The sequence below is a fragment of the Trachymyrmex cornetzi genome, unplaced genomic scaffold (assembly GCF_001594075.2).
Source record: "Trachymyrmex cornetzi isolate Tcor2-1 unplaced genomic scaffold, Tcor1.1 scaffold16, whole genome shotgun sequence".
Taxonomy (NCBI): Eukaryota; Metazoa; Arthropoda; class Insecta; order Hymenoptera; family Formicidae; genus Trachymyrmex; species Trachymyrmex cornetzi.
Window position 1 is genome coordinate 787,704 of NW_017296201.1, and position 14,362 is coordinate 802,065.

Sequence of the window (14,362 nt, forward strand, 5' to 3'; positions counted from 1 at the left end):
CTCCGAGCGCCTCCACTCATAGAAAAACTATTACTAGCATATTGTACCCCTCTTGATACTATATACAAATTCAATAAATATATCATTTCATATCTTTAAAGATAGCGGAAATATTCTAACAATAAGTGGAGAGAGTTACTGCCCGACCCTGTATATATATATATATATATATATATATATATATATACAATATATAATTACTCATATAGAAAACTATTTGATCTACTGTTAACGGGTTATGCAAATTTTACCATTAATAAATACGCAGCCAGTATTCACTTCAATTATCTTGAAAAAAAAAAGTATTCAAGATAATTAAAAAAATCTTAAAGTTTATATTCTTAAGATGATTAAGATTATTAGTTCGCAAACAGGTATTTTCGTATTCAAATTATTAATTATGATAAAGTAAAAGAAAACTATCATCTCTAATGACTATTATATTTTGTAAGATTTTTAGTAAACGCTTAATTCGAGAAGTTTCTCTCTCAAAATATGATCGTGATAAATGGAGTTCTGCTTGCGGTGTCTAATTAGAAAGTAGGTCGCATTATTTTGTTACCTTATAAGTACTCAACAGTTTATATCTATTTCGCGTACGAAAAAATAACATTATTTCGTGTCCAATGCTTTATTTTATATCAACGTACAAATATATTGCATTTTTTGGACGAACAAATAGCAAGGCAGTGCCGATTTAGTTAATCCTCTTTAAGTCGCAAAAAATATTAATCGGTTTCAACCCTAAAATGATACGTTTTGTCACAGAAATGACACATTGGGTATGACATACCTAATTCAATTTTAGTTCCTAACAACTTTCATAAAAATGAATACACTACAACAAATTTTTTCAATCGAAATGCCAGACATTAAGGGACATAACAGTAACAAGCAAATGTATATAACTTTATTAATTAATAAAAAGAGGTATAATAACAAAAGGGAACAGCAATTTTTAAAAAACAAAAGATTTTTTAGGATTATCAATGTGAATACACAACTAATAAGGAATAAAGCCTTTAACAATCAAACTGAATTTTAGGTTCTTAAATAATTTGATGTAAATTTATACACTATCTATGTAGTTGTTTTAAATTACGCTGAATTGATTTTTCGATCTTGAAATTCAAATCTGACCGAAATATAGTAGTAAAATCACAAAGTAAATCCTAATATGAACTTTCGATCGTAATTATTAAAAAATTTGCTCTTTCCTTACAAAAAAGGGCATCTGTTCAACTCCGCCAGGTAGGTTAGTTAACTTTCTATTTAAATTATAGAAATACCGATCTTTAAAAAAAAATGAGTGCATCATACCCAGCGTGTCATTTTAGTGTTAAATAATTTAATGTGTAGTTTGCTAAATTTTCTATTTTTCTTGCGATTAATAAATTCAATGGCGATTAATTATACTATTAACAATGGCGATAAATAATATTATTAACGGCACTGATATAGAAATATTAAGCAAGATAAATGTTAAAAATTAAATTTCAACAATTATACGTAGATAATAGAATAAAAAAGAATACTTACATGTGTTATATCGATTTTGCGAATCGAATATATTTGACTATGGCTTGTTTATGGCACGAAAACATACCTATCTGAGAAGCTGATAAGACTAACGTAGTACGATACAGGGGCATTAAAGGTAATGAAATGCAACATACATATAATAAATTCATTTTTAAAAAACCAAAGAGCGCTCTGTAATATATAACAAATTATATTGATTCACAGTAAAAGTTCCTTCGAAGATGTAGATATATCACTGATGTATGTTGTTTGTGTGTATACGAGATAAGGAAAAAGTCCGAACCGGTAAAATATCTTGAAAATAAAACATTTTTAAGAAAAATATTTCATGCAAAAGTTGTTAGAGTTTAAAATGATCTACAACTTTTGTATGAAATATTTTCTTCAAAAATGCTTTGTTTTCGAGATATTTCACCGGTCCAGGATTTTTTCCTCATCCTGTATATGTCTATCTGGTTTTACATTTATACATATACACACACACCACACACACGCATACACACACACACACATACACACACACACACACACACACACATATATATATATATATATGTGTGTGTATACATTTTTATATATGGAGCAAGAGATAAACAAATGCTAGCATTTTTTTTAACTCATTAAAGGCGCCCATTTTATTCCTGAACTAATTCTTTAATAAAATTCTTTAATAAAAATTCTAATATTAATTTTAAAAGTAGAACAGACATAATTTCCAGAAATCTAAGTGGGACAAGTAATCCAAAATCGCACTGGAGATAATTCAGAAAAGGAACAGCAACAAGAATATAGAATCTTCGGGATCCTGTTGACGCATACTAACATTAATTCTATGTTTAAAAGATCCCTTATAAATTATCAGTTCTTTCCAATATAAGTTCTTTCTTAACACTCATCGCAATGTTAAAGGAAAATTAACATAAATCAGCCTTTAATGAGTCAACTAACCGAGATGATACGCTCTCCGTATTCGTTGTACAGTGATTAAATCACGATTAGTCGAGACCAACGTCATCATGAGGAGACGATTTCGGGGGATTAAAACGACCAGTCCCAGCACCAGGAAAACCGGGCATACCGCCCGGGAAATTCATCCCGGCAGCGCCAGGCATACCGCCAACACCGCCAAATTTCGAAGCCATCTTATTGATAAGAGCCATTACCTTGGGATTGTTCTGGTATTTGAGGACATTCGTCGGATTCGTCGAAATCTCCCTGAAGGCCTCGGCCACTTCCGGATCCTACACATTCATTCATAAAAACAATCAAGTTGCGCATCAAGATTCATTAAAATTATACGCGATTATCGATAAAAATTATATATTTAATTTCTACTCAATTTCTCGTAATCTTAACTGAATCATTTATTCCTATTCAATTTATTACTATTTCCTTATTTAGAAGTAAAAGAAGGAAATATATGCTTGAACGTGGAATATTTATTCTTGATAAGTTTAAAACGCGATTAAAATTGGTTCTTTAAAGTCAGAAATTATGTAGATCTTTCTTTAATATTCTAAAATGTGTAACTGTAAAGTCTATTCAGAGATAGTCATTTTTGTAGCTTTCAGATATGAGCGGGAATAAAAAATATCTTCAATAAGTGTTTATTAAAAAAGTAATTAAAAATTTTTAAGTCATTATATAAAATCTCTAAACAAAATAACTTTTATTTTAAAAAATAGTTAATTGCGAATGTATACATTTAAACCAGACACGCTATATATACGTATACTAAAATTGATGAAGTTTTAATATCGAGAAATATTTTTGCATTATATCACATTTTTCTATGCAGTAACACGTGTAACTCGTTATATTTTCCAAAAAAAAGAGCTGATATTGTCAACTTATTAAAAAGACTATGGTTTCTTTCTCGCGACTTACCTCGAAGGCTTGCAGTACATCAGGATCTTTAAGAAACTGATAGAAATCTCCTGCGCCAGGGGATGTATTGCCCGCATCCGTTTGAGAAGTTCGCGTATTTTCCTCACGAGCTTTGGCTGCCTCTCGCGCTTTCCGCAATCTTTCTTGTCTCTCGCGCTCCAATTTTTCTTGCGCCTTCCGTTCCTTTTTTCTTTTATGTTCTTCTATTTTTCGCGCCTAATACACAATGAGTGACTAACATTATTCTATTCGTTTTGTTAAAAAAATACTTACTTAAGGTTACTCGGTAAAAATACTGCATCAAAAGAACTAAGCACACACAAGAGATATTAAGAGAATTACAACTTACATACTACAGAATGTTTACTCTCGTAAAAAAATCTTTGAGAATTCGCAAACTTTTCCAAGTGTTTTTATTCGAAACTCTGGGTAAGAGATCCAGAATTAGAGAATGTTAAATGCAATTTTGAAAGGGGGGCGAGTGTAAGGTGGACCTCGCTTCGTAGTAGTTATTCTTCCGATATATTCAAAGAGTGTAGTTTAATTAATTGCACTTTTTGTACTCAGTGGTATGTGGCAGAGTGAAGCTATAAGCTTGATGGCGAACGCGCAAGGTTCAATCTAAACATAGGCGTAAGCAAATGATCGCAATCCTTGCGATCTTTTACAGAAAAGAGCGATCCACCGTGCGCTTTTAGGAACGCGTCCAAATCTTAAATTATAATGACGTGGAACATGCCTGCTGAAAATCTATGTATATACATATTATGACCATATACAATTAACGAGCTTATTATAGATCGCCAAATGGTCCATTTAACTCTCTCGTTATCTTCCAAAAAAATGCTGTAAAACTTCATACCAATAGGCTAGTATTCATAGTCGATTCTTATTTTAAAATTGTCTTAAGTAACGCCTTAAGATGCTAATACAGCTCTGCGATTGATTTATGGCATTTTAAGACTGTATTTTTAAGACAATCTTAAATATACAAGAATATGGATATAGCCGGCCATAGTCAAGATTTAAAAAATGCAAATTCAGTTTATAAATAATTTTAATGGAAGCATAGTTTACAAAATTTATTAAATATCATAGGAAATTAAACAATTTCAGAGATCTAACTGCAAATAGCTCAAGGTATCGATTAATTTTGCAAATATAAGCTTTATACATACATACATACATACACACACACACACACACACACACACACACACACACACACACACACACACACACACACACACACATAATAGAATAAAACATATAAATAATACATGCACTCATATATATTATATGTATATCTCACACACACGCGCGCGCGCACGCGAACACGTGTATATATATATATATATATATATATATATCGTGCATTTCTTTACTGGAGCATTTCTTCAATTAAGCATTTCTTTCAACTACAAATCTAATTAATTAAATATATTGGTTTCAGTGAGTTCCAGCAAAAAAAAAGAGAAAAACGAAGTAAAAGGGAGAAGAGGAGAAAGAGAGGACTTTTGCACGGCGGGCCACCTTATACGGATGCGACCCGGGCTTCTAAATATAAAGGCGCCTGCGGTTCTGACGTTCCTTTGCTTCTGTGCGCGTGTATTTCGGCGAATCTCATCTCCCTGGTTGTGTGTTACGTTTCGGTTAGTTATCTTCACCAATGAAGCAGTAAAATTCCCCTCCCTATGCTCATAATTGATAAATTAAAGGATATACGTGACATATTGAAAATCTATTAGCCATCTCAGCACTTATCATACATTATAGTTCGAGAATTTAATTATAAGTTTTATTCAGAAAAAAAATGATGATACTGACATTCTTAATCAACGAAATCATTAGATATTTTAGATACTGAAAATCAATTTAATATCTTTTAATCACTATTCCAAAGTCAGAAATTGATTTATAAAAAAGCTGATAAAAAATAGCAGCAAAATATTGGTGTCATATAGTATCGTATAAAATCAAAAATTTCTTGCATACAAAATCAAGCAAAAAATGTAGTGATTCCTAATAAAATTTCGAATAGTAACTTAATACTCTCGAAATGTTGAAAACGCCAAAGCACAATGAGAACTAAAATCCAGATTTTAATCCTAGAGATAAAATTTGGAAATTTAAATTTAGATATCTCAGAAATTTCAAAATTTCAAAACATATTAGAATTCTATATTCATATCTAAAATTTTACGGTCAAATTTTGCATTCTATCTTTTCATTACATTACTACATTTGGTACTAAATGCACGATAACGTGGATGCAACTTTAATCTCTCAGTTGGACCGACAATACTGCAAATGGGTGGAAAAGAGATAATGGAAAATAGATGTTTTCGTAAATGAAAAAATGGGTAGAATAAGTCATAATGGAAATGACGTTCGGTGCAACTTCATCACGACTCGCATCAACGAGATCGTCAAGCGGTCAACGATTTACGTCGCTACTTGGTCCAGATAAATCTTTCCGATAAGCACTAGGAAAATGTCGAAAGATATTTTTAAATGCATTATGATATAGTCCGAAATTTCTTAGCTCCAGAAGAAAGATATTATGCCAAATACATATATATATACGTATATATGCCATGTATTTGCAGTATTAATAATGTTCAAAAAGTTATCGTTAGTTACAAAATTGTCAAGAATACAAAGAAAAGTACTAGAGGATCAGATTGTCCTTAGAATCATCCTCAAAAATATTAATCTACAATTAATAAATTTAGACGATTAAATATCAAAGAGATAACGGTAACTGAAATTTGAAATAAAATATAGTAACGGATATATAATATTGATTTTCAATTAATATTAATTTATATTAACAAAATATTCGAGAATTGATTAAGAAAGTACTTTAATACTCTCTCTCTATATATATATATATATATATATTGATAAAACGAAAGATTTTTACTTGTGTGTGTGTGATAAAATGAAACTTTTACATATCAAGATACAAATTAAAGGAAAAATATTTCTTTATGCTAGTCTGAAATAATTAATTCGACGGTACTGATCAATGAATCCCAAAATTAGGCAAAGTTACAACTTGCATCCTAAAACAACTATTTCGAACGCGAATTTCGTGTAATGCCGTGGAATAAGCGACCTTGATCTACGTTATGTGTTCGCAAAAATAAGAGCTACCCACTGCTTGTCGAAAGAAACCTTTCTCTCCTTTTTCTAGTAACGTTACACGTTATTCAACATGTCATAACTAAATCGAGATCAGAAATAATATTAAATTGGTGTATCGTTGCTAATACATTCAGTATCTAAAACCAAATCATTAAATAACGTCAAAGCGAGTGTATTCGTGAAATCAGCAGACAACTCTCACAGCTGTCGATCGCGACTGACTCTGGCCACAGTGCTCGATGACTTTGGCCACGCTCGATATAACGTGTGCATGTGCGCGAATAAGCGCTTCCGCATCCGTCGGAAGTTTTTCCGTCGTCCGACCGATGACCACGAAATCCAAAGGCTCGTGGGCTCGTGGAAAAGTGGGACGGTAGAGAAAAGGAAAAGAAAAGCGACGTCACTGTTCCCCTGCATCCGTCCATTGCATCCGTGAGATAAGAAGAAGACGTCGAAGAAGAAGACGAAGAAGAAGAAGAGAGAGGGGCGTCGTTCGGGGTTTGACGGTAGTGACAATGCCAGTGCCTCGCGAGCTAGTTGGAGTTGAGGGCGACGACGGGATCGAGAAGTAAGAGAGGACGAGCTGTGTGCCAACCCTGGCCCCGGCCGATCGCGTAGTGTCTAGTGTGACGAGATGACGGGTGCGCGGATGAGACCCGCGCTCGTCGTGGGCCTCCTCCTGAGCTTTCTAGCCGTTGCCTTACGAGGTCAGTAAAACCGTCAGAAACCCCACGCGGATAAACCTTAGCATCTTGAAGATTGGATCGTACCTTCAGTTGGATCTCGCGAACATGAATTTATTCTCGTGCGGTCAGTGACTTCGGTAGATTTAAATCGATCGGTTGATCCTGTCGTAACCAATAGATTCAAAGTTTTCAGCTTATTTGTCATTAAGTGTGTTGTATCTTGAATACTTGCTACAGAATTTCTTCGCGATAAACTCGTATAAACATTTCTTTATTAATCTTGTCATCGATATCAAATGTTAAGAATTCTTCTTGATTGTGCTCTGTAACTAGATTGTTACAACTTGAATGTTCAAGCCAATCTTAAGCTGGTAGACTGATTCCAAGATCTAAATTATGTGACCGGAGTTGCAGTAGCAAAGAAAAATGTGAGAAAGATAGCTTCTTCGAAACGTGCAATTGACATCGATCGTCGACGACAATGAAATTGAAACGTTGACGAAACTATGACGATTGACTGACGAAGGTCAATGTTACGTAAAGATATCCGGTGCGCGTCATCAGTCCCTTATAGCTTGTTTCTATATCTATATGTACTGATGATTCAGCCATAATTTAATATATCTCGCAGAATCTATTAAGAATCTTGTTGATTACATCTATATCTCTCTATCCTTTACATTTAATCAATTTTAATTATATAATTCTTTTTATCATATAATTTAAATCAATACGATAAGTTTGAAAAATATTCGTCATAATTTTCTATTGGTAATTAATAAAATAAGTGATATAGCCTTTAAAAATAATAATTAAACATTAAATATATTTCAAATATATCCTGTTTTGGAATAAAAATATTTCACTTTTTTACAATAACCGAAATTTTTGATGGCTGAAGAAGCACCTAACGCATCGTCTCAAAGTTCAAATAAAAGCCGTCGATTCAAGGATTTGTTATTTTAGGAATCGATGAGAGTTGGCTGTCATCAACCCGCACGATAATTACATAAGAAACCGCATAAATCTGTGTCAGCATCGTCCTAAGTTTCCAGAAATGAATTGTTTTAATTATGTGTTCGGACTATCATAAAACTGTATTTTTAATTCTTTTATAACTTAAATAACAAATCGCATAAATGCAAAATAAATTTATTCAAATCGATGTTTATGACAAATCAAACGCTTACTTTCCACACAGCGTCACATAGTTCATTAAACGACTATATATGAACTTTCGGGAGACAACGATATTTTGAAGATTGTGTTAAGAAAAGAAGTCTATCCACATTAAACTTTAGATTTGTATCAGATTGTCTGACGATTTATATTGCAAAAATTTCTTACGATCAAATGCGACAAAAAGCTATACATATCGTAGACTATGGAACAAGATTCAGAATTCTATATTTACTCGGCGCAGCTGCGCTTGCCAAACGACAGCTGCCTGCGTGCATCTTCTCCTATCTCTCGTAACTCAAAATTCGCTCGCATTACTACATTATTCTGGAAACCGACAAGAGCCGAAAATTTTGCGATTGAGAAAATGATGGAATAATAGCGTACTGTTCGATAATAATTTAGAATGGAATCGTAAAGAATAGCTTTAAAAGTGGATCAAATCTTAAAAGATGAACTCAGAAGATTTAGTCTTAAGTCCTAAAACATGGTAGGAAATCACTTATATTTACTTTTCTGTATTCAAATCGCATTGAAACATTAAATCGATATGTGTATATGTTGGGATCTCGAGATATTATTCAATCAAAACATATATATAAAAGAAAAAAAGAATTGTATTGTTTCTCACGTAACAATGTATGAAAATGACTTGGCAATCCAATGAAAAAAGCTAATAAAAGGGCTTCGATTAAAAGTAGAAAACGATTTCGTTTTTCAGCAAAGCTATAACTTGTGCCAAAAATTGCAGTATGTGATATAACAATGAGATATAGTGAGACACGTAAAGATATCCCACGAAACGAAACTTCTCGTGTTTACGTACGATCACGTGAACTCGTAAATTACAACAATTCTCTAACGTTTAAGATTCTCTACCGGCGGCATAGCTCAAACAACTATCAAATAAAATTGGCAAGAGCCTTTTGCAACTTTGTCGATACTATTTTTATATAGTCTTTATTTTATCGAATTAATTTCATTACTTTTTAAAATACAATAATAGGCAAATGAGAGTCGGGCGTAGTTAATTAAGCGTAATTATAATACATATTTAGTCACGTATAATAATAATACATATTTAGTCACGTATAATATAATTGACAAACAAACAAACGTTTTGGCGCCTCCTCAGGTCATCTTCAGTCTACAATCAAATTTTACTATTAAAGTAGTATCTCAACATCCTAATGAAAGATACAATACATTCAATCCAAGTTGACTAACTTTTTAAAATGTAACTGTCAGGTTATCTAACCGAGAAATTACAATTTTAATAAAAATACGTAGATAAATTTCATGATATTTATAAAGTTTATATCGTAATAGCTTGAAATTTATTCGGCATCACGAAAATTTCAATATTTTTTTCTTCGTCACAAAATCCAAGTTACTACACATTCATTGATCAACGTTGATATCAAGATCATTGATATCAAGATCAGAACGTTGACTGATAAGAATAATACAATGTCCTATTAAATAATGTCTGACCGACAGAAACGAGCACAGTCCAATCAACTCATCATTTTTCTTAAAAAGAGACGATAAAAATACGATTCGCCCGCCTAATATATAAATATTTTCGAGTGCTCGGCTCAAAGCCGCCTACCCGCCGCTAAACTTAGAAACCGGCCACGTCCCAGGTACCGTCTAGGAAGATGATATCGACATTTTCTTCAGAGTGGAAATTTCACCGTCTTCACATTTTGCAACGGTAGAACTTATTAAATTAGACCCCATCGCGAGTAAATTACTATCAGTATTATAATACATTTAAAAAAAAAAGTTGATAAAAGCTTTTTCCTCGCAAACAGCTCTTTAATAAAATTTGAGATACAAATGTCTTAAGCAAGAACGTAGATTAACTCGAATAAGATGACAAGAAAATTAAGCTAATTATGTAATAAAAAATATTACATTGAACGTGTAAATCTAATTGTTATATATATATATATATATATTAAATAAAATGTAAATCCAATTATTTTTTCTAGTATATTTAATTTCAAAACTATATTAAAAGACGAATAACATTGTAAAAAATATATAAAGAACTACAGCAAAGAATTCAAAATCTTTCAAGTAGTTAAAGTTATCTATACAAAAGAACCTCTATGGAGAGTATCTAGAAAGTCTCCGAGAATTATTACAGCTACAAATGAAATCGAATGATTGGAAAACATCACTCTGTTTCAATATAAAATTCTTTTTTATTTAGCGTACGCTTTTTTTATGTCTCGGTTTTTCTCTTTATGTTTTCATAAGTCTCCATACATGGAAAAAAAATGTATGGTTGAATTAACTGAAATTCTGGTGAAAAATAAATGATCCGCAGAATTGCAGGATTCCAGTTAATTCAACTAAACATTTTTCTCTGTGTATAAATCAAATTTTGCAAAAAACCTTTTCCACTGCTAAAGAAATTCTCTTACTTTTCCCCAAACTTTAATCAATTTTCAATTACTCCAAATAAAATTATTCGCTAAAATTTAATCGCATTATTTAACAAGAACCAGCTAATTAATCACAGTGTAAAATCGTACTGTTTCTAAAAAAAAGTGCACTTAATGCGGCAATGCAAACTTTCGTCATACAAACACGTCGGATGACAAGTCGCGCTAGGTGTTCCTGAACACCTGTCACCAGGCGTGAACACGCGCACGGCTCGCACGGCTCGCTCGGCGGCCATCAGAGTGTGCGAGTAATGACTTTGACAGGTTCTTACGTCACCTGGGTCAGATATTTCGGGTTGGTGGTCGCGTGGCGTTAAACTCATCATCACCGAAGCTGTGTTTCTCCGTGCAGTGAGTTATCTAATACCGCGCGCGATATCTTTTGGCACGGCCATCATTAACGCGCGCATCGAGAATTCTCCTAGCCAAAAATTTCTACTACCCCGAGCACTCGGCAAAACGCGAACAATGTAAATATTTCGGCGACGTATGCAAGACTTCTGGCATGTCAACTTTGCTATTCGATATCGCGAAATTATCAAACAAGGTGAATTGTATTAAATATCATAATTATCTTTTAGTAAAAACACATATATATAATGCAGCATTTTCCAATCTTTTTCAATTCGCAGCACATTAAATAACAAGCCAAATTTTTCGACGTACATCATTAGGTGCACACGCTTCAGTGTTTAGCATAAAACTTTCCTGCTATAACACGACATTTAGAAACCGCTATAATATTACATTTAGAAACCAAAAGTTGTAAAGTTTTTATTTTTAACATTTTAAAAGTGATTTTATTTAGAGATGCAACGGATAATGATTTGTCGGATAACTAGCGGATAACTACCGGATCTTATCCAGTAAAGCCAGATAATCAGATAAGATGGATCAGATTTTGTACGGAAATTGCACAGAGATTGAAAAATTAAAAATCTAATGGTTTTTTGTTATAATAAAAATAGAATCTTTTTATATAAATCATTATAAATATACTATTAATACCATTATAAATTTAACATTTATACAAGAAAAACAGATTATTACGTAATAATGCATAAATATGCTCACATTTATTTTAAAAAACATAAAATACTCAAAAATACTTAAAAAATAATATGAAACCAAAATGTAATATACAAACAAAGAATAAAGCCATAAAAAATTATTTCAATTTAATTTTTAAGTTATACAACATTATATGTTTTTTTTTGTTTTTTATTGTTGAATAAGATAAAAACATGTTGAATCCTACAAAAACTTGGAAAGAGAGAAATCTAACTAGAAATTCTAAATACTTAAATAGAAATTTTGATAAGAGATTGAAACAACTAATATAAACAGATTATTATAAATGTTTTTGAGGAACTAATTTTTCATTATTTATCTAGCAAAACATACAAAATATAAGACAAATTTCTTTTCAAACTCAAGCAAAAAATTAAATGTTGAAATAACGCTTTAGGAGTGCAATGCGAAGACGAGCAGGTACCATCCGAGGACCTTTGTCGACCGTACATCGAGAAGGCGCTCAAGGATCTCGGCACAGGTAATACTAGGTGATGACGAATACTCAGCTGGAACACAGCGATTTCTAGAATATTTCATTTGAAGGATCTTTGGAGCAGACCAGTGCAGAGGTCGGAACCGAGATCGATGAAGAAAACGATCTCGCAGGTGGTGAAGAAGCATCACCTACTAGCGAGGAAGTAAGCCTTAATCCATTCATATAATATAAGTTAATTTGCGATGTACAGAATGTTCCAAAGAAATCTTACTATTAAAAATTTCTTTATTTAGGCCGGCGAGGCAGCAGACGATGTTTCGAAAGAAGAGACTGAAGATCAGGAGGGATCGGTAGAGGAAAGCGCTGAAGGGGCTACTGACGAGAGTAAGGAAGTAACCGAAGAGCAGACTGACGCTAGAGAAGAAAAAGAACAGGAAATAGAAGAAGAACAAAGTGAAGAAGACGTGACTGATAAAAGTATCGAAATTAGCACCTTTGAAGAAGGTAGAATTAATAATCGTTGATGCTTTTTAAATAAATGTTGACATTTCCGAATTTGTTGAAAATGCAAATATTTAAGACATAATAAAAGAAAATAACAATATTGTTCAGAAGAAGCAGAGAAAGCTGAGGAAGCGTCCACTGAGGCAACTGAAGACGAAGGAGAACAAACCGACTCCTCCGAAAAAGTGACAGAGAGCGAAGAAGCGAGAACTGAAGAAGATGAAAAGCTCGACGAAGAAAAATCTGACGAAGAAACAAAAGTAAAAGACGAAAAATTCGAGGAAGAAGAAGTAGACGACGAAGCAAAGTCCGAAGAAGAAGAGGAGGAAGCCGATGAATCGCAAGCTGAAGACGAAGAACAAAAGGAATCCAAAGAAGCCACTGAAGAAGTAGAAGTTGAATCTCATGAAGAGGTAGAAACTCAACAAACATCCAGTGAAGAAGTTGAAGAAGATGATAAAGAAGTTGACAGTAAAACTGACGAGGGCGCCGAATCGACCGAAGATCAGACAGTAAGCGCTGAGGATGAGAAAAGTGACACAGAGGAGAAGACTCAGGATGAAAGCGCTGAAACTGAGAGTGAAGAAAAAGACAAAGAAAGTGCAGAAGATGCCGAAACAGCAAGTTCCGAAGATGTAGAAGAAGAAACAAAGTCAGAAGAAGTAGAGGCAAAATTTGCTGAAGAAGAAAAAGAAGAAGAGGATACAACATCATCTACGGAAGAAGAAACGAAATCAGAGAAAGAAGAAACAAAATCAGAGGAAGAAGAAACGAAATCCGAAGAAGCTGAAACAAAATCCACGGAAGAGGAAGACACGAAGACTGAAGAGGAAGATGGAAAATCGGAGGAAGAGGACGCAGAATCCAAAGAAGAAAATAAAGATGTAAAATTACGTGACAAACGAGAAATCGGTGAAGAAGGCGCTGAAGCAGATGGCGAATCTACGGAAGAAGGTAAAAAAAATATGACAATTCATCCTCTTCATCTGCCAGGCTTATGATATAATTATATTAATGATGATACATTCTATGTTGTTGACACAAATATATAGTTAATATAATTTACAATATAATTCTCGCTGTCAGTTGCCAGTGATGAAGAACAAGAACCAACTCCAGAGGAGGATCTGATTCAAGAAATCGAAATTCCGGAAAATCTTCGACCCAGAGATCACATTAACCAATTGTTAAAATTGGACGAAGAAAATGAAGAAAAAGAGAGAGCTATACAAAGAGAAGCTGATATTATTCTTAGGGATTTGAAGAGACTCTATGATAACGCTATAAAGCCGTTAGAAACTATGTACAAGTATAGAGACTTGAGTAATAGGCATTTCGGAGGTAAGCGATTATGATTTTAAAATTAATTGTATTTTTTATCTTTTGATTCATTCAATTACAATATATATATATATATATATATATATATATATATATATATATAATAT

At 32.9% G+C, this 14,362-nt stretch overlaps 2 protein-coding genes across 2 annotated transcripts in view; one reads left to right on the plus strand and one right to left on the minus strand.

The window, feature by feature from the left end:
* Positions 1-2,055: 2,055 nt before the first annotated feature.
* LOC108758624 (putative protein FAM10A4) overlaps positions 2,056-14,362 on the minus strand; it is an 18,867-nt gene continuing 6,560 nt past the window's right edge. Inside the window, exons 4-5 of the mRNA XM_018503660.1 lie at positions 3,430-3,645; positions 2,056-2,783 (exon numbers count right to left, since the gene is read on the minus strand). Of these exons, the coding sequence (XP_018359162.1) occupies positions 2,538-2,783; positions 3,430-3,645 (462 nt within the window). The 3' untranslated portion in view covers positions 2,056-2,537. The remainder of the gene's footprint in view (positions 2,784-3,429; positions 3,646-14,362) is intronic.
* LOC108758654 (sarcalumenin) overlaps positions 6,855-14,362 on the plus strand; it is a 10,932-nt gene continuing 3,424 nt past the window's right edge. Inside the window, exons 1-7 of the mRNA XM_018503701.1 lie at positions 6,855-7,286; positions 12,369-12,452; positions 12,518-12,612; positions 12,704-12,914; positions 13,023-13,868; positions 14,001-14,255; positions 14,338-14,362. The exon at positions 14,338-14,362 is cut by the window's right edge and continues 92 nt beyond it. Of these exons, the coding sequence (XP_018359203.1) occupies positions 7,214-7,286; positions 12,369-12,452; positions 12,518-12,612; positions 12,704-12,914; positions 13,023-13,868; positions 14,001-14,255; positions 14,338-14,362 (1,589 nt within the window). The 5' untranslated portion in view covers positions 6,855-7,213. The remainder of the gene's footprint in view (positions 7,287-12,368; positions 12,453-12,517; positions 12,613-12,703; positions 12,915-13,022; positions 13,869-14,000; positions 14,256-14,337) is intronic.